Genomic DNA, 19,244 nt, shown 5'->3' with positions numbered 1-19,244 from the left:
ACAGGGTGCTAGGGCAGGGTGGGGAACAGGGTGCTGGGGCAGGGTGGGGAACAGGGTGCTAGGGCAGGGTGGGGAACAGGGTGCTGGGGCAGGGTGGGGAACAGGGTGCTGCGGCAGGGTGGGGAACATGGTGCTGGAGCAGATGGGGAACAGGGTGCTGGGGCATGGTGGGGAACAGGGTGCTAGGGCAGGGTGGGGGACAGGGTGCTGGGGCAGGGTGGGGGACAGGGTGCTGGGGCAGGGTGGGGGACAGGGTGGGGGACAGGTGCAGGGGCAGGGTGTGGAACAGGGTGCTGGGGCAGGGTGGGGACAGGGTGGGGAACAGGGTGCTGGGGCAGTGTGGGGAACAGGGTGCTGGTGTAGGATGGGGACAGGGTGCTGGTGCAATGTGGGATACAGGGTGCTGGGGCAGGGTGGGGAACAGGGTGCTGGTGCAGGGTGTGGAACAGGGTGCTGGGGCAGGGTGCAGGGGCAGGGTGTGGAACAGGGTGCTGGGACAGGGTGGGGAGAGGGTGCTGGGGCAGGGTGCAGGGGCAGGGTGTGGAACAGGGTGCTGGGACAGGGTGGGGAGAGGGTGCTGGGGCAGGGTGGGGGACAGGGTGCTGGGGCAGGGTGCTAAGCAGGGTAGGGAGCAGGGTGGGGAACAGGGTGCTGGTGTAGGATGGGGGACAGTGTGCTGGGGCAGGGTGTGGAACAGGGTTCTGGGGCAGGGTGCTGGGGCAGGGTTCTGGGGCAGGGTGTGGAGCAGGGGTAGGGTGCTAGGGCAGGGTGGGGGACAGTGTGCTGGGGCAGGGTGGGGAACTCCGTGCTGGGGCAAGGTGTAAACGGTGCTGGGGCAGGGTGGGGGACAGTGTGCTGGGACAGGGTGGGGAACAGGGTGCTGGGGCAGGGTGGGGCACAGTTTGCTGGGGCAGGGTGGGGGACAGGGTGCTAGGGCACGGTGGGGGGCAGGGTGCTGGGGCAGGGTGGGGAAAAGGGTGCTGGGGCAGGGTGGGGAACAGGGTGCTGAGGCAGAGTGAGGGACAGGGTGCTGGGGCAGGGTGGGGGACATGGTGCTGTGGGACAGTGTGCTGGGGCGTGGTGGGGGACAGGGTGCTGGGGCAGGGTGGGGGACAGTGTGCTGGGGCAGGGTGGGGGACAGGGTGTTCGGCCAGGGTGAGGGACAGGGTGCTGGGGCAGGGTGCTGGGGCAGAGTGGGGAACAGGGCGCTGGGGCAGGGTGGGGAACAGGGTGCTGGGGCAGGTGGGAACAGAGTGCTGGGGCAGTGTGGGGGACAGGGTGCTGGGGCAGGGTGGGGAACAGGGTGCTGGGGCAGGGTGAGGAACAGGGTGCTGGGGCAGTGGGAACAGGGAGTTGGGGCAGGGTGAGGAACGGTGCTGGGGCAGGGTGGGGAACAGGGCGCTGGGGCAGGGTGGGGAACAGGGTGCTGGGTCAGGGTGCTGGTGCAGGGTGGGGAACAGGGTGCTGGGGCAGGGTGCTGGTGCAGAATGGGGAACTGGGTGCTGGTGCAGGGTGGCGAACTGGGTGCTAGGGCAGGGTGGGGGACAGGCTGCTGGGGCAGGGTGGGGAACAGGGTGGGGGACAGGGTGCTGGGGCAGGGTGGGGAACTGGGTGCTGGGGCCGGGTGGGGAACAGGCTGCTGTGGCAGGGTGGGGAACAGGGTACTGGTGCAGGTTTGGGGACAGTGTGCTAGGGCAGGGTGGGGAACAGGGTGCTGGAGCAGGGTGGGGTACAGGGTGCTTGGGCAGGGTGGGGAACAGGGTGCTGGGGCTGGGTTCGGGACAAGGTGCTGGAGCTCGGTGGGGGACAGGGTGCTAGGGCAAGGTGGGGACATGGTGCTGGGGAAGGGTGGGGAACAGGGTGCTGGGTCTGGGTGGGGGACAATGTGCTAGGGCAGGGTCAGGGACAGGGTGTTGGGGCAGGGTAGGGGACAGAGTGCTGGGGCTGGATGGGGGACAGGGTTGTGGGGCGGGGAGGGGAACACGGTGCTGGGGTGGGGTGGATTGCTGGGGAGTGGTGGGGGACAGGCTGCTGGGGCAGCGTGAGGGACAGGGTGCTGGGGCAGGGTGGGGAACAGGGTGCTGGGACAGGGTGGGGAACAGGGTGCTGGGACAGGGTGGGGAACAGGGTGCTGGGGCAGGGTGGGGAACAGGGTGCTGGGACAGGGTGGGGAACAGGGTGCTGGGGCAGGGTGGGGCACAGTGTGCTGGGGCATGGTGGGGGGCAGGGTGCTGGGGCATGGTGGGGAACAGGGTGCTGGGGCAGGTGGGTGACAGTGTGCTGGGGCAGGGTGGGGGAACATGGTGCTGGGGGAGGGTGTGGGACAGTGTGCTGGGGGACAGTGTGCTGGGGCAGGGTGGGGGACAGGGTGCTGGGGCAGGGTGGGGGACAGTGTGCTGGGGCAGGGTGGGGGACAGGGTGCTGGGGCAGGGTGGAGAATAGGGTGCTGGGGCAGAATGGGGAATAGGGTGCTGGGGCAGGGTGGGGAACAGGGTGCTGCGGCAGGGTGGGGGAACAGGGTGCGGGGGCTGGGTGCTGGTGCAGGGTGGCGAACAGGGTGCTGGTGCAGGGTGGGGGACAGTGTGCTGGGGCAGGGTGGGGAACAGGGTGCTGGGGCAGGGTGGGGGACAGTGTGCTCGGGCAGCGTGGGAAACAGGGTGCTGTGGCAGAGTGAGGGGCAGGGTGCTGGTGCAGAATGGGGAACTGGGTGCTGGTGCAGGGTGGGGAACTGGGTGCTGGGGCAGGGTGGCGAACAGGGTGGGGCACATGGTGCTGGGCCAAGGTGGGTAACTGGGTGCTGGGGCAGGGTGGGGAACAGGGTGCTGGGACAGGGTGGGGAACAGGGTGCTGGGGCAGGGTGGGGAACAGGGTACTGGGGCAAAGTGGGGAACAGGGTGCAGGGTGAGGAACAGGGTGCTGGGGCAGGGTGGGGAACAGGGTGCTGGGGCAGGGTGGGGAAAAGGGTGCTGGGGCAAAGTGGGGAACAGGATGCAGGGTGAGGAACAGGGTGCTGGGGCAGGGTGGGGAACAGGGTGCTGGGGCAGGGTGGGGAACAGGGTGCAGGGGCAGGGTGGGGAACAGGGTGCTGGGGCAGGGTGGGGAACAGGGTGCTGGGGCAAAGTGGGGAACAGGATGCAGGGTAGGAACAGGGTGCTGGGGCAGGGTGGGGAACAGGGTGCTGGGGCAGGGTGGGGAACAGGGTACTGGGGCAAAGTGGGGAACAGGGTGCAGGGTGAGGAACAGGGTGCTGGGGCAGGGTGGGGAACAGGGTACTGGGGCAAAGTGGGGAACAGGGTTCAGGGTGAGGAACAGGGTGCTGGGGCAGTGTGGGGAACAGGGTGCTGTGGCAGGGTGAGGAACAGGGTGCTGGGGCAGGGTGCGGGACAGGGTGCTGGGGCAGGGTGGGGAACATGGAGCTGGTGCAGGGTGGGGAACAGGGTGCTACGGTAGGGCGAGGTGACAGGGTGCTGAGGTGGGGTGGGGAACAGGGTGCTGGGGTGGGGGACAGCAAGCAGAGGAGGGTTGGGGGGTCTGGGTGATGGGGTTACGAGCAGGATGCTGGGGTAGGGTGGGGGGCAGGGTGCTGGGGCAGGGTGCTGGGGCAGGGTGGGGGACAGCGTGCTGGGGCAGGGTGGGGTACAGGGTGCTGGGGCAGGGTCGGGTAACAGGATGCTGGGGCAGAGTGGGGAAGAGGGTGCTGGGGCAGGGTGGGGAACAGGGTGCTGGGGCAGGGTGGGAGCAGGGTGCTCGGGCAGGCTGGGGAACAGTGTGCTGTGGCAGGGTGAGGAACAGGGTGCTAGGGCAGGGTGCTGGTGCAGGGTGGGGAACAGGGTGCTGGGGCAGGGTGCTGGTGCAGAATGGGGAACTGGGTGCTGGTGCAGGGTTGGGAACTGGGTGCTGGGGCAGGGTGGGGGACAGGGTGCTGGGGCAGGATGGGGGTCAGGGTGCTGGAGCAGGGTGGGGAACTGTGTATTGGGGCAGGGTGGGGAACAGGGTGCTGGGACAGAGTGGGGGACAGGGCGTTGGTGCAGGGTGGGAAACAGGGTGCTACGGTAGGGCGAGGTGACAGGGTGCTGAGGTGGGGTGGGGAACAGGGTGCTGGGGTGGGGGACAGCAAGCAGAGGAGGGTTGGGGGGTCTGGGTGATGGGGTTACGAGCAGGATGCTGGGGTAGGGTGGGGGGCAGGGTGCTGGGGCAGGGTGCTGGGGCAGGGTGGGGGACACCGTGCTGGGGCAGGGTGGGGTACAGGGTGCTGGGGCAGGGTCGGGTAACAGGATGCTGGGGCAGAGTGGGGAAGAGGGTGCTGGGGCAGGGTGGGGAACAGGGTGCTGGGGCAGGGTGGGAGCAGGGTGCTCGGGCAGGCTGGGGAACAGTGTGCTGTGGCAGGGTGAGGAACAGGGTGCTAGGGCAGGGTGCTGGTGCAGGGTGGGGAACAGGGTGCTGGGGCAGGGTGCTGGTGCAGAATGGGGAACTGGGTGCTGGTGCAGGGTTGGGAACTGGGTGCTGGGGCAGGGTGGGGGACAGGGTGCTGGGGCAGGGTGGGGGTCAGGGTGCTGGGGCAGGGTGGGGAACTGTGTATTGGGGCAGGGTGGGGAACAGGGTGCTGGGACAGAGTGGGGGACAGGGCGTTGGTGCAGGGTGGGAAACAGGGTGCTGGGGCGGGGTGCTGGGCCAGGGTGGGGAACAGGTTGCTGGGGCAGGGTGCTGGGGCAGGGTGGGGAACAGAGTGCTAGGGCAGGGTGCTGTTGCAGGGTGGGGAACAGGGTGCTGGGGCAGGGTGGGGAACAGGGTGCTAGTGCAGGGTGGGGGGACAGGGTGCTGGAGCAGGGTGGGGGACAGGGTGCTGGGGCAGGGTGGGAGACAGGTGCAGGGGCAGGGTGTGGAACAGGGTGCTGGGGCAGGGTGGGGACAGGGTGCTGGGGCAGGGTGGGAGACAGGGGCAGGGTGTGGAACAGGGTGCTGGGGCAGGGTGGGGACAGGGTGCTGGGGCAGCGTGGGGCCAGGGTGCTGGGGCATGGTGGGAGGCAGGGTAAGAGGGCAGTTTGGGGAACAGTGTGCTGGGGCAGGGTGGGGGACAGGGTGCTGGGTAGGGGTGCGGGACAGGCTGCTGAGGCAGGGTGCTGGGGCAGGGTGGGGGACAGGGTGCTGGGGCAGTGTGCTGGGGCAGGGTGGGAGGCAGGGTGCTGGGGCAGGGTGGGGGACAGGGTGCTGGGGCAAGGTGGGGGACCGTGTGCTGGGGCAGGGTGGGGAACAGTGTGCTGGGGCAGGGTGGGGAACAGGGTGCTGGTGCAGGTTTGGGGACAGTGCGCTAGGGCAGGGTGGGGAACAGGGTGCTGAGGCTGGGTAGTGGACAGGGTGCTGGGTCAGGGTGGGGGACAGTGTTATGTGGCAGGGTGCTGGGGCAGGATGGGGGACAGGGTGCTGGGGCAGGATGGGGTACAGGGTGCTTGGGCAGGGTGGGGAACAGGGTGCTGGGGCTGGGTAGGGGGCAAGGTGCTGGGGCTCGGTGGGGGACAAGCTGCTAGGGCAGGGTGGGGACAGGGTGCTGGGGTAGGGTGGGGGACAGGGTGCTGGGTCTGGGTGGGGGACAAGGTGCTAGGGCAGGGTCGGGGACAGGGTGTTCGGGCAGTGTAGGGGACAGGGTGCTGGGGCTGGATGGGAGACAGGGTTGTGGGGCGGGGAACACGGTGCTGGGGTGGGGTGGATTGCTGGGGCAGGGTGGGGGACAGGGTGCTGGGGCAGGGTGGGGGACAGGATGCTGGGGCAGCGTGGGGGGCAAGGTGCTAGGGCAGGGTGGGGGACAGGTTGCTGGGGCAGGGTGGGGGAAAGGGTGCTGGGGCGGGGTGGGGGACAGGCTGCTGGGGCAGGGTGAGGGACAGGGTGCTGGGGCAGGGTGGGGGACAGGGTGCTGGGCCAGGGTGGAGGACAGGGTGCTGGGGCAGGGTACTGGGGTCGGGTTCTGGGGTGGGATGGGGGGGGGGGGATTGCTTGCACTTGTTTAAATCAGAGATTGGTCACCTTATGAATACTGTTTGCTTTTCAATGCAGTAAAAGTTGGTGTGACTGGGGGCCGGGGGTGGGGGAGGGTCGCTGTGATCTGCTCAGGCTGTTGTGCTCTCATACTCCGAACAATCCCACGCTCAGACTAAAAATCTGTGCTCGACTCCAGGGAGAAATGTCAGGAATCTTGGGACAGACTGAAAGTTACATTCCAGCCATGCCTCTCGAGCACAGTGCAACGAATGGGCAACTCACAGCTTCTGGCAAAGGCCTGTCCTGTGGGGCTGTGTTTCTCCCCATCACCGGGCCCTACTGACCCAGGCATAATTTCCCAAAAGGCACAATCATGGTGTTGTTGTTAAGCCTGTCGACCCCCCCCCCCCCCCCCCCCCCCCATCCCCACCCACCTTTTCTGCCTTACCCCCCACTCTTTCAGGGAACATAATTACTAGGAACAGGAGTAGGCCATCTGGCCCCTCGAGCCTGCTCCGCCATTCAATGAGATCATGGCTGATCTTTGTGGACTCAGCTCCACTCTCCGGCCCGTACACCATATCCCCGAATCCCTTTATTCTTTAGAAAGGCATCTATCTTTTTCTTAAAAACGTTTAAAGAAGGAGCCTCAACTGCTTCACTGGGCAAGGAATTCCAGAGATTCACAACCCTTTGGGTGAAGAAGTTCCTCCTACACTCCGTCCTAAATCTACTTCCCCTTATTTTGAGGCTATGCCCCCTAGTTCTGCTTTCCCCGACCAGTGGAAACAACCTGCCCGCATCTATCCTATCTATTCCCTTCATAATTTTATATGTTTCAATAAGATCCCCCCGCATCCTTTTAAACTCCAATGAGTACAGTCCCAGTCTACTCAACCTCTCGTCATAATCTAATCCCCTCAACTCTGGGATCAACCTAGTGAATCTCGTCTGCACTCCCTCCAGTGCCAATATGTCCTTTCTCAGGTAAGGAGACCAAAACTGAACACAATACTCCAGATGTGGCCTCACCAACACCTTATACAATTGCAGCATTACCTCCCTAGTCTTGAACTCCATCCATCTAGCAATGAAAGACAAAACTCGATTAGCCTTCTTAATCACCTGTTGCACCTGCACACCAACTGTTTGCGGCGCCACCCTCCCATTCTTCCAGTCAAAGGTGCCCAATCCCTTCGCAATCCCAGAAATCCATCCAAGTAGGCATGTTCAGAATGCCAGCCCGAACACAGGAATTTGGCAAAAGACATTTTCTTTTGCCATCGGAGGCGTTACCAGAGGAGCAACCTTCCCTTCGATACTACTGGGGTTGTGTCATGTTTGCCTCGAATGATGAGCTAGCAGTGGAGGCACTGAAGAAGGTTAACAGTCCGAATAGTATCTGGCTCAGAGTGGTACCTGCAGTTCCTGGTGTATGCTGCCCTTGTTCTTCCTGCCAGTGGAGGTTAAGTGTTTGGAAGGTGCTGTTGGGGGAAGCTTGGGGAGTTGTGGCTTTGTGAATATGAAGCTGTTGAATCTGAATGAGGAGTTCATCAATTATGCAGCATCGTCCAAGACGTTAACCACCAGTCACATATGGATCATTGTCCATTTCTGATCCGTTAACAGAAAAGTGAGAAATAGGCTTCATAATATTCGTAGCTGGGTAGCGTGTGCTGTGAACTTTAGTCCCTCTGTATATTTGTTGAGAAAGGAAAGGTACAACATCTGTGTGTTTTTTGGCTGAGAGCTTTCCTACCTGAGTTGCTGCTTGTTGGTTATTTACAAAAGTGGTTGGTAACATGGTGAAAGTTGGCAGTCTTCAGCGCCATGGTGACAAGGGCGAAATTCTCCCGAAACGGCGCGATGTCCGCCGACTGGAGCCCAAAACGGCGCCAATCAGACGGGCATCGCGCCGCCCCAAAGGTGCGGAATGTTCCGCATCTTTGGGGGCCGAGCCCCAACATTGAGGGGCTAGGCCGGCGCCGGAGGGATTTCCACCCCGCCAGCTGGCGGAAACGGCCTTTATTGCCCCGCCAGCTGGCGCGGAAATGACATCCCCGGGTGGCGCATGCGCGGGAGCGTCAGCGGCCGCTGACAGGGAAAGAGTGCCCCCACGGCACAGGCCCGCCCGCGGATCGGTGGGCCCCGATCGCGGGCCAGGCCACCGTGGGGGCACCCCCCGGGGCCAGATCGCCCGCGCACCCCCCCAGGACCCTGGAGCCCGCCCACGCCGCCTTGTCCCGCCGTTCAAAAGGTGGTTTAATCCACGCCGGCGGGACAGGCAATTTATCGGCGGGACTTCGGCCCATCCGGGCCGGAGAATCGAGCGGAGGGGCCCGCCAACCGGCGCAGCCCGATTTCCGCCCCCGCCAAATATCCGGTGCCGGAGACTTCGGCAACCGGCGGGGGCGGGATTCACGGCAGCCCCCGGCGATTCTCCAACCCGGCGGGGGTCGGAGAATGACGCCCACAGTGTGGGAAGGGGAGTAGTAATCAGGGCTAGTGCATTCAATTGGAATAATCTGCTCAAGCTACAATAGAATGGAAACCCAACTAATTATGGGTGAAGGGCAAGTGGGGCATCCAAACATCACCTGAATGGTTGGGCAGCATGGTAGCATAGTGGTTAGCACAATCGCTTCACAGCTCCAGGGTCCCAGGTTCGATTCCCGGCTTGGGTCACTGTCTGTGCAGAGTCTGCACGTTCTCCCCATGTGTGCTTGTGTTTCCTCCGGGTGCTCCGGTTTCCTCCCACAGTCCAAAGATGTGCAGGTTAGGTGGATTGGCCATGCTAAATTACCCTTGGTGTCCAAAAATTGCCCTTAGTGTTGGGTGGGGTTACTGGGTTATGGGGAAATGGGGCTCTTTCCAAGAGCTGGTGCAGACTCGATGGGCTGAATGGCCTCCTACTGCACAGTAAATTCTATGATATGATGGTGATGAAAGAGAGGTGGCGAGTGCGTCTGGCTGATGAATGGTGGGCTGGTCTCGTTAGAGAGCCGAGCGAGGGTGTTTCTGGATGGAGAGCTGGGGTGGGTGTGGGTCTGGATGGGGAGCTGGGATGGGGGTGGGTCTGAATGGGGAGCCGGGATGGCGGTGGGTCTGAATGGGGAGGTGGGATGGGGGTGGTTCTGGATGGGGAGCTGGGATGGGGGTGAATCTAGATGGGGAGTTGGGGTGGGGGTGGGTCTGGATGGGGAGCTGGGATGGGGGTGGGTCTGGATGGGGAGCGGGGATGAGTCTGGATGGGGAGCTGGGATGGGGGTGGGTCTAGATAGGGAGCTGGGATGGTGGTGGGTCTGGATGGGGAGCTGGGATGGTGGTGGGTCTGGATGGGGAGCTGGGATGCGGGTGGGTCTGGATGGGGAGCTGGGACGGGGATGAGTGTGGATGGGGAGCTGGGATGGTGGTGGGTCTGGATGGGGAGCTGGGACGGGGATGAGTGTGGATGGGGAGCTGGGATGGGGGTGGGTCTGGATAGGGAGCTGGGATGGTGGTGGGTCTGGATGGGGAGCTGGGATGGTGGTGGGTCTGGATGGGGAGCTGGGATGCGGGTGGGTCTGGATGGGCAGCTGGGATGGGAGTCGGTCTGAATGGGGATGGGGGTGGGTCTGGATGGAGAGCTGGTGTGGGGATCGGTCTGGATGGAGAGCGGGTATGGGGGTGGGGCTGAATGGGGAGGTGGGGTGGGTCTGAATGGGGAGCTGGGATGATGGGGGTGGGTCTGAATGGGGAGCCGGGATGGGGGTGGGTCTGGATGGGGAGCTGGGATTGGGATGGGGGTGGGTCTGAATGGGGAGGTGGGGTGGGTCTGGATGGGGAGCTGGGATGGGGGTGGGCCTGAATGGGGAGCTGGGGGTGGGGGTGGGGGTGGGGGGGAGTCTGGATGGGGAGCTGGGGTGGGAGTCGGTCTGAATGGGGAGCCTGGATGGGGGTTGGTTGGGATAGAGAGCTGGGATGGGGATGGGTCTGAATGGGGAGCTGGGGGTGGGGGTGGGTCTGGATGGGGAGCTGGGATGGGAGTCGGTCTGAATGGGGAGGCTGGATGGGGGTGGGTTGGGATAGAGAGCCGGTGTGGGGGTGGTGGTGGGTCTGGATGGGGGTTGGAATGGGTCTGAATGGGGAGCTGTGGTGGGGTGGGTCTGGATGGGGAGCTGGGATCGGGGTGGGTCTGGATGGGGAGCTGGAGTGGAGTCGGTCTGAATGGGGAGGTGGGATGGGGATGGGGTGGGTCTGGATGGGGAGCTGGGATGCGGGTGGGTCTGGATGGGGAGCTGGGATGGGGGTGGGTCTGGATGGAGTGTTGGGATGGGGGTGGGTCTGGATGGGGTGTTGGGATGGGGGTGGGTCTGAATGGGGAGCTGGGATGGGGGTGGGTCTGGATGGGGAGCTGGGATGGGGGTGGGTCTGGATGGGGAGCTGAGATGGGGGTGGATCTGGATGGGGAGCTTGGATGGGGGTGGGTCTGGATGGGGAGCTGGGATGGGGGTGGGTCTGGATGGGGAGCTGGGATGGGGGTGGTTCTGGATGGGGAGCCTGGATGGGGGTGGGTCTGGATGGGGAGTCGGTCTGAATGGGGAGCCTGGATGGGGGTGGGGGGGTAGGGATAGAGAGCTGTGATGGGGGTGGGTCTGGATGGGGAGCTGGGATGGGAGTCGGTCTGAATGGGGATGGGGGTGGGTCTGGATGGAGAGCTGGTGTGGGGATCGGTCTGGATGGAGAGCGGGTATGGGGGTGGGTCTGAATGAGGAGTTGGGTGGGGGTGGGTCTGGATGGGGAGCTGGGATGGGGGTGGGTCTGGGTGGGGAGCTGGGATGGGGGTGGGTCTGGATGGGGTGTTGGGATGGGGGTGGGTCTGGATGTGGAGCTGAGATGGGGGTGGGTCTGGATGGGGAGCTTGGATGGGGGTGGGTCTGGATGGGGAGCTGGGACGGGGGTGAGTGGATGGGGAGCCGGGATGGGTGTGGGTCTGAATGGGGAGCTGGGGTGGGGGTGGGTCTGGATGGGGAGCTGGGGTGGGGGTGGGTCTGAATGGGGAGCCGGGATGGGGGTGGGTCTGAATGGGGAGGTGGGGTGGGTCTGAATGGGGAGCTGGGGTGGGGGTGGCTCTGGATGGGGAGCTGGGACGGGGGTGGGTCTGAATGGGGAGGTGGGGTGGGTCTGAATGGGGAGCTGGGGTGGGGGTGGGTCTGGATGGGGAGCTGGGATGGGGGTGGGTCTGAAAGGGGAGCTGGGACGGGGGTGGTTCTGGATGGAGTGCAAAGAACAAAGAACAAAGAAAAGTACAGCACAGGAACAGGCCCTTCAGCCCTCCTAGCCCGTGCCGACCATGCTGCCCGCCTAAACTACAATCTTCTACACTTCCTGGGTCCGTATCCCTCTATTCCCATCCTATTCATGTATTTGTCAAGATGCCCCTTAAATGTCACTATCGTCCCTGCTTCCACCACCTCCTCCGGTAGCACCCACTTGCCCTTCACCCATAATTAGTTGGGTTTCCATTCTATTGTAGCTTGAGCAGATTATTCCAATTGATTGCACTAGTGAGTTCCAGGCACCCACTACCCTCTGTGTAAAAAAACTTGCCTTGTACATCACCTCTAAACCTTGCCCCTCGCACCTTAAACCTATGCTCTCGAATAATTGACCCCTCTACCCTGGGGAAAAGCCTCTGACTATCCACTCTATCTATGCCCCAAAGTGGGAAGTGACTTGGTGAGTCTCGTTGTGTGATCATCACCTTGCTGACGGTGGTGTATCACAGCTCCCAACTGATGAACAAAACTCCTGCGGTTGTTTTAATGTGGGTGTCTGAAAATTAACTCTGGAATTCCAAACACTGATGAAAGAGAAAGACTGCAAGGTTGGGTGTGACATGTTGCTAAATGTTTGAATACATGTATACATGAAGTGCATTTACCTCTGAGCTATTTTTAATCGAATAGTTACAGCACTGAAGGACGCAATTCAGCCCATCGTTTCCATGCCATCTCTCTGCAAGAACAATTCACCCTGTGCCTCTCCCCGACCTTTTCCCGAAAGCACTGTAGAAATCTCCTCTTCAGATAATGATTCAAATTTTTTGGAAGCCACAATTGAATTGGTTTCAACCATACTCTCAGGCTGTGCATTCCAGATCCTCACCACACTCTGTGTGAAGACGTTTTTCCTCATGTTGCTGTTGTTTTTTCTGCCTACCACTTTAAATCAGTGTCCTCGGGTTCTGGATAGACCCACCAATGGAAGCAGTTTCTCCCTGTCTACTCTGTCCAGCCTCGTGGTTTTGAATATCTCTATCAAATGTTTTCTCAACCCTCTGTTCTCCCAGGAAAACAGCCCCAGCTTCTCCAATCTATCATAACTGAAGTTCCCCGTCTACCTAAATTAATGCATGTGGCTGAAGCAGTGTCACTTTGGTCATTTTGAAGGTAGCCAACGATCTCTATGAAACAACATTGAATCAAGGGAGAAATACTGTTTGTAATACCCGCACATTTGCTCCAGCGCACCACGCTTGGGTCCTCGAGTCTCCCACACCCCACCTCATACAGGCAGGCCATCCCCGGCCCGATCCCCGACGGGGAATAAATGCAAACTAGACACCTTGGCATTGCCAGCCTGGCACCCTGGGAGTGCCCCTGCAGCCTGGTCGTGCCACCTGGGCACCCTAGCAGTGCTTGGGTGGCACTGCCAGAGTGCCCAGGTACCACTGCCAAGGTGCCAGGCTGGCAGTGTCAAGATGCTCATGTGGCATCAGATGTGCCAGGATGCCACCGTGCCCCAATACCAACCACCTGGGGGCACCAATTACCTGGGAGACCGACCCCCAAATGCCGAAGTCTCCGGTACCAGAGATTGGGCGGGGACGGGAATCGGGCCGCGCTGGTTGGCGGGACCCCCCGCTCAATTCTCCGGCCCGTATGGGCCGAAGTCCCGCCCAGAAATTGCCTGTCCCGCCGGCGTAAATCAAAGCTGGTATTTATCGGCGGGATCAGGCGGCATGGGGTCCTGGGGGGGGGCACGGGGCGATCTGACCCCGGGGGGTGCCCCCACGGTGGCCTGGCCTGCGATCGGGGCCCACCGATCCGCGGGCGGGCCTGTGCCGTGGGGGCACTCTTTCCCTTCCACCTCCGCCACGGCCTCCACCATGGCGGAGGCGGAAGAGACTTTCCCCACTGCGCATGCGCGGGAAACTGTCGGCGGCCGCTGACGCTCCCGCGCATTCGCCGCATTTCCGCGCCAGCTGGCGGGGCAACAAACGCCATTTCCGCCAGCTGGCGGGGCGGAAATCCCTCCGGCGCCGGCCTAGCCCCTCAATGTTGGGGCTCGGCCCCCAAAGATGCGGAGCATTCCGCACCTTTGGGCCAGCGCGATGCCCGTCTGATTGGCGCCGTTTTTGGCGCCAGTCGGTGGACATCGTGCCGTTGGGGGAGAATTTCGCCCCTGAACACGAATATATAGGCTGACATTCCATTCTAGCACCAAGGCATTGTCAGCGGTGCTGCCTTTTGGATGAGATGTTAAGCTGAGCTCCCTTGGGTTGGCATGAAAAAATTCTATTTTGATAAAAAGCAGGAGGGTCGATATTTAGCCCTCAATCAACATCAGTGAAACAGGGGATCTGGTTGTTCCCACACTGGCTTATTGTGAAGCTTCCTGTGTGCAAATTGGTAGCTGCATTTCCTATATTTTATCAATGACCCTTTGGTAAGGGTATTTCAATGGTTGTGCCTTCTTGTTCTTGGTCCTTTTACAAGCAGGAACAGTTTCTCCCTCTCTACTCTGGCCAGCCCCCTTATTGTTTTGAACATCTCTATCAAATCTCTGCTGAGCCTTCTTCTCTCCAAGGAGAACAGTCCCAACCTCTCCAATTTATCCTCATGACTGAAGTTTCTCATCCCTTGAACTATTCTTGTAAACCTCTTCTGAACTCTCTCTCTATGTGTGGTAGAGAACTATCCTTCCTATACGTGTGGCACCCAGAACTGTACACAATATTCCAGCTGAGGTCTAACTAGTGTCCTGTGTATGTTCAGTGTAACCTGCTTGCTCTTGTACTCTATGCCCCTATTAACAAAACCCAGAATACTATATGCTTTATTAACTGCTCTCTCTACCTGACTTGCCACCTTCAATGATCAATGCATATATACACCCAGGTCCCTCTGCTCCTTCATAGAATTTACAGTGCAGAAGGAGGCCATTCGGCCCATCGAGTCTGCACCGGCTCTTGGAAAGAGCATCCTACCCAAGGTCAACACCGCCACCCTAGCCCCATAACCCAGTAACCCCACCCAACACTAAGGGCAATTTTGAACACTAAGGGCAATTTTGGACACTAAGGGCAATTTATCATGGCCAATCCACCTAACCTGCACATCTTTGGACTGTGGGAGGAAACCGGAGCACCCGGAGGAAACCCACGCACACACGGGGAGGATGTGCAGACTCCGCACAGACAGTGACCCAAGCCGGAATCGAACCTGGGACCCTGGAGCTGTGAAACAATTGTGCTATCCACAAGGCTACCGTGCTGCCCATGCATTCCTGCACCCCTTTAAGAACTTAACCCTTTATTTTACATTGTCGGCCCATATTCTTCCGACCAAAATACATCACCTCACATTTCTCCGCATTGAACTTCATCTGCCACCTATCTGCCCACTCCACCAACTTGTCTACGTCCTTTTGAACTTCTACACTGTCCTCCTCATAGTTTACAACACTTCCAAGTTTTGTGTCATCTGAAAACTTTGAAACTGTCCCCGCAATCCAGGATCTAGACCATTAATATATGTCAAGAAAAGCAAGGATCCCTATACCTGGGGAATTCAACCATAAACCTTCTTCCAGCCTGAAAGAAATCCATTGACCATTACTCCATTGACCACATTCCGGCACCAGTTCGGGGAGGCTGGTACGGGAATTGAACCGTGCTGCTGGCCTGCCTAGGTCTGCTTTAAAAGCCATCGATTTAGCTCAGTGAGCTAAACCAGCCCCTGTGTTGTTTTACCAGGTGAAAATCCATTGGGCCTGAAAAGCTGCAGGGGGCCCTTTACTGGGATGAGTGCTGAGTCAGTCCATCTGCATACTGGCCTTGCTGGAGTCTGTTGCATCAAGGGGAAAAGCCTTTGGCCTTTACAGAGGATGTCAGGGGCATCCCACAGCAGAAGAGGTCACATGACGTTCCCCAGTGTAAATGGTCAGCTGGTCAGTCTTCTGCCCTCATCCCAGAACTTTCCCCAGACCCACCTTCTGGAAAGCTGCAAGTTTCAATGTTGAACATATTTCAGATCTGCGTTGGAATATAATTCTGACAGTGCAGAAGGAGGCCAAACAGCCCATCGATTCTGTAATGACCCTCTGAAAGAGCACCCTACCTAGCTCCACTTTTCTGCGCGAACGCCATAACCCCACCTAACCTGCACATCTTTGGACACTAACGGACAATTTATCATGGCCAATCCACCTAACCTGCACATCTTTGGACTGTGGGAAGAAACCGGAGCACCCGGAGGAAACCCACGCAAACACAGGGAGAAAGTGCAAACTCCACGCAGACAGTCACCCAAGGACAGAATTGAACTCGGGTCCCTGGCGCTGTGAGGCATTGGTGCTAACCACTGTGCCACCTATGGTGGGGCCCATGCTTTAAACAGGACTCAAGCTCCACATTGCGGGGGGGGGGGGAAGACAAGGAATTATGGCAGGGAGTGCAGGCGGACAGCAGCGCCAAGGCCTGACTGAGGGCAGGAGTGTGTGAATTCAAACGAGCCTCACTACCTCTGCATCACTAAGAGTGGATGGAGGTTCTGCCATTTGCAGAGCCGAGTGACAGCTCTGCCGTCAGCCAGGGACCTCGCATCCATGACCCTGATAGAAATTATGGTTGCCCCAGTGATGCACGATCGATTACACAAAGACGAGAGTAGGATAATCAAGGCTTTATTACACTGAGATGTGTGGCCTCCTACAGCAGCTGATGAAATGGCTGCTGTACTGGGAGCATACATATTTATACTCCGCCTACTGGGCGGAACCAGCAGGCAGGGATCTACCCCCGTACCTGTAGTTCAGGGGCCTTACTGTAAAGCACCTATATCAACATCCTATATATACAATATATACATCAGTGGTGACTACCACACCCAGTAGACTCGCGCTGTAGTTTTGGCTGAAGTGCACCAGAATGACCATTGATAGCCAGAGGAGATGACTATTAGACTGGCAAGCTATACATTAGGTTAAAGTCCAACAGGTTTGTTTCGATGTCACTAGCTTTCGGAGCGCTGCTCCTTCCTCAGGTGAATGAAGAGGTATGTTCCAGAAACACATATATAGCCAGATTCAAAGATGCCAACCAATGCTTGGAATGCGACCATTAGCAGGTGATTAAATCTTTACAGATCCAGAGATGGGGTTCCACCTAATTTATCATGGCCAATCCACCTAACCTGCACGTCTTTGGACTGTGGGAGGAAACCGGAGCACCCGGAGGAAACACACGCAGACACGGGGAGAACGTGCAGACTCCGCACAGACAGTGACCCAGCGGGGAATCTAACCTGGGACCCTGGTGCTGTGAAGCCACAGTGCTAACTACTGTGCTACCCTGCTGTTCCCCTGATGCTGTCCATTAACACATAATGGAAAGTATGGATCTGTGAGAATGGGATTGGTTTGTTTTGATATTTCACCCTCATGGTTGAATGGCTTAAAAGACTGGGCTTATTGGCTTCCTTGTTACACTACCCATCAGTCCCCTTGTTCCGTCTCCCTTGTTACACAACTCCAACTTCCTCATTAACTCCCTCACTACTCCAGTCATCAACCCCCTTAGCACCTGCCATGTTACCCACAATCCCAAAAGTGACAATCATTTGGTCCCAGCCCAAGTGCACTGATCTCAAAGTCTCCATGGTGTCGCCTCACATTACCTGTACCACCTCCTCCAGCCCTAGGTTTCAGTTTGCACCCCCTACCCAAGACTATGTTGGCAGGAAGGCAAACGTGGCAGTCATTTTGAAGGCAGCAAGATCCCAGGAGCGGAATGACCGGTCGAAGTTGTCATGATATGCAAACATGCAACCAATGAACACTCAGAATAGGATACAACCAATGGGCAGTCAGGACACTCAGAGGTGGCATCACCACAAGGGGGCATGACATAAACACTATAAAAGGGATGAGGCACTCACACACTGCCTCTTTCCACAGACACACATCTAGAGAGTTAGACAGGGTTGACCAGCAGCATCACACCCCAGCATGCGGCTTAGAGCAAGCTGGTACAGTTAGACTGAGTTACTACAGTTAGATTAGCAGAGAGTCGAACTATTTGAAAACTGTGTTAATAGTTCAATAAACACATTGAACTAATTTCAGAGTCTGGAACATCCTTTAGTTAAGACTCCATCAAGTAGCAGCCTGTGTTATCCGAAGCAGCATAACACAACAGAAGTGATGTTAAACCTATTGGTCACATAGACAATATTAGCCAAGACTCTGGGAGACTTCAGTAGGTACTGCCATGGGGGAGGGCTGGGGCGGGGGAGATGATATTGGACAGAGTGTGGGCAACTTCCAGCAATCAGAAGGCTACTGCGGAGACAAAGCACTTGCCTTTGAACACAATTGAGGAGAACAATGGAGGGAACAGAATTTAAAAAGAGGAACTTTGACATCTGACAGGAGATTTCTAAAAGCTGTGGTCAGGGAGCTTGGGGACTGTGGCTGAAGGAGCGGGAGAGATGAAGAAGGAATAAATTAAGTTGCAGCACAAACAAGGGATTCAACATTCTGTCATGCCCGGTTGGAGTTCTGAAATGGTCTTACAAGAGAGAATTGAGTTAAAAACATTTTCTTAGAAAGCTGTAGAGACAGGTCCCGTGCAAGTTTTCTTCCTGGATGAAGAGGCTGGTTGTTCTTTAAGCTCCGCCTTTTCCCTCCCTTTCATTTTTATTCAACAGATTTGACTGCTCCATGGAGGTGGCGTGTGTGAGCAATGTTTAATCAGTCCTCTCACACTGCTAATCAATGTTATCTGGAAGTGAGGGGTGTTGTGAAGGGGGGTTGGGGGGATGTGGGTAAGAGGACGAACAACTCTGGTTTGATCAGAGTGATCCTGTCAAGAGTCACAATTTAGCTGTGGGCCAGGTCTTGGCTCAGACGCACCGGGAACTTTGAAAGTTCAGCTCCTCAATTGGAAGGCGACTGCTAAAGTTAAAGTGTTGGAAACCCATCTTCTGGTGTCTCGAGCCTCTGCCGTCCGGGCTGGCTGCCTTCTGTCAGAGACTTGGCACATCTGAGACCCATCAATCAAGTGAAACGCAGCAGAGACGCGAAGGGGCGATTGGCACCTGAGGGGAGTGGCTAGAGAGGACCGCTGCTGGCAACTGGCGCTTTGTACAGGACGCATAAACAAATCATCACATCAGAGAATTCATTCTTGAAGACTTGTTGAAGAAATGGCATTTACTTGGGCACGAAACAAACTCTCAAACATTTTGAGGAAAATATTTTGAACCCAAGGAACGTGGGTTTCTGCCAAGGTGAACAGGTTGATGTGTGACGATGGGTCAGAGTGTTTTATTTTTAACCGGCAGGGAATCTCGTAACGTCTGAAAAGAGGAAGCCAGGTTATGTCCGCCCAGAGGTGGTGAGTGCTGTTCTCTTTCCCCGTTCTGGAGCTCAGTCGAAGAGGGAGGAAAGTGAAATTCCGACAGCACGTCCAAGCGTGACTGGGCTCTGAATCTACTTGTTACAGCGGAGCGAGCTTCCCTTTCAAATTCCCTCTGAGAAAACTCTCTGCTCAGAAAGAAAAAGTGGGGTAAGGCAACCTGGCGCAGACTGGAAGCTGCTGCTCCCTGGAGGCTGTGGGGAGACGGTGGACAAAACCGAGAAGGATGATCGGACAGGCATTTCTGTGAGGAGGAGGAGGGCTCAATGGGCACTATCAGATTAGAGGGTCAACAAACCAGACCTGGAACGCTTTACACGATCAGAACTGACTGTTGAAGGAGTTGCTTCAAACTATTAATTCCCAAGGAAGTTCAGCAAACAGCCATGGGGCAGACAAGTTCCTGCACTCGGTCAGGTTGGTGTGGCTTAACCTTACACCTGTGTTGACTGATATATGAGCTGGGTAGATAATGTCCCTTTCTATGTCGGGTTTCCATTCCTTTTTGTACAGTTAGGTATTTATCACTCCCTGCTTCTTGGGAAAGCTCTGATTCATTCCCACTGCATTTGAGCATCCTGTCTATGAG

At 58.4% G+C, this 19,244-nt stretch overlaps 1 protein-coding gene across 5 annotated transcripts in view; it reads left to right on the top strand.

Annotated features, from left to right (window-relative positions):
- LOC140395367 (caskin-2-like) overlaps positions 1-19,244 on the top strand; it is a 463,341-nt gene that overhangs the window by 186,102 nt on the left and 257,995 nt on the right. The window contains exon 1 of one of the 5 annotated variants that reach the window (XM_072483026.1): positions 18,085-19,072. The exons of the other annotated variants lie outside the window; for them this stretch is intronic. Within the exon in view, the coding sequence (XP_072339127.1) occupies positions 19,042-19,072 (31 nt within the window). The 5' untranslated portion in view covers positions 18,085-19,041. Of the gene's footprint in view, positions 1-18,084; positions 19,073-19,244 lie in introns of those variants that run through there. 5 annotated transcript variants of the gene reach the window in all.

The sequence above is a fragment of the Scyliorhinus torazame genome, chromosome 18, assembly GCF_047496885.1.
Source record: "Scyliorhinus torazame isolate Kashiwa2021f chromosome 18, sScyTor2.1, whole genome shotgun sequence".
Taxonomy (NCBI): domain Eukaryota; kingdom Metazoa; phylum Chordata; class Chondrichthyes; order Carcharhiniformes; family Scyliorhinidae; genus Scyliorhinus; species Scyliorhinus torazame.
This window is presented reverse-complemented; position numbering and strand designations above follow the sequence as displayed.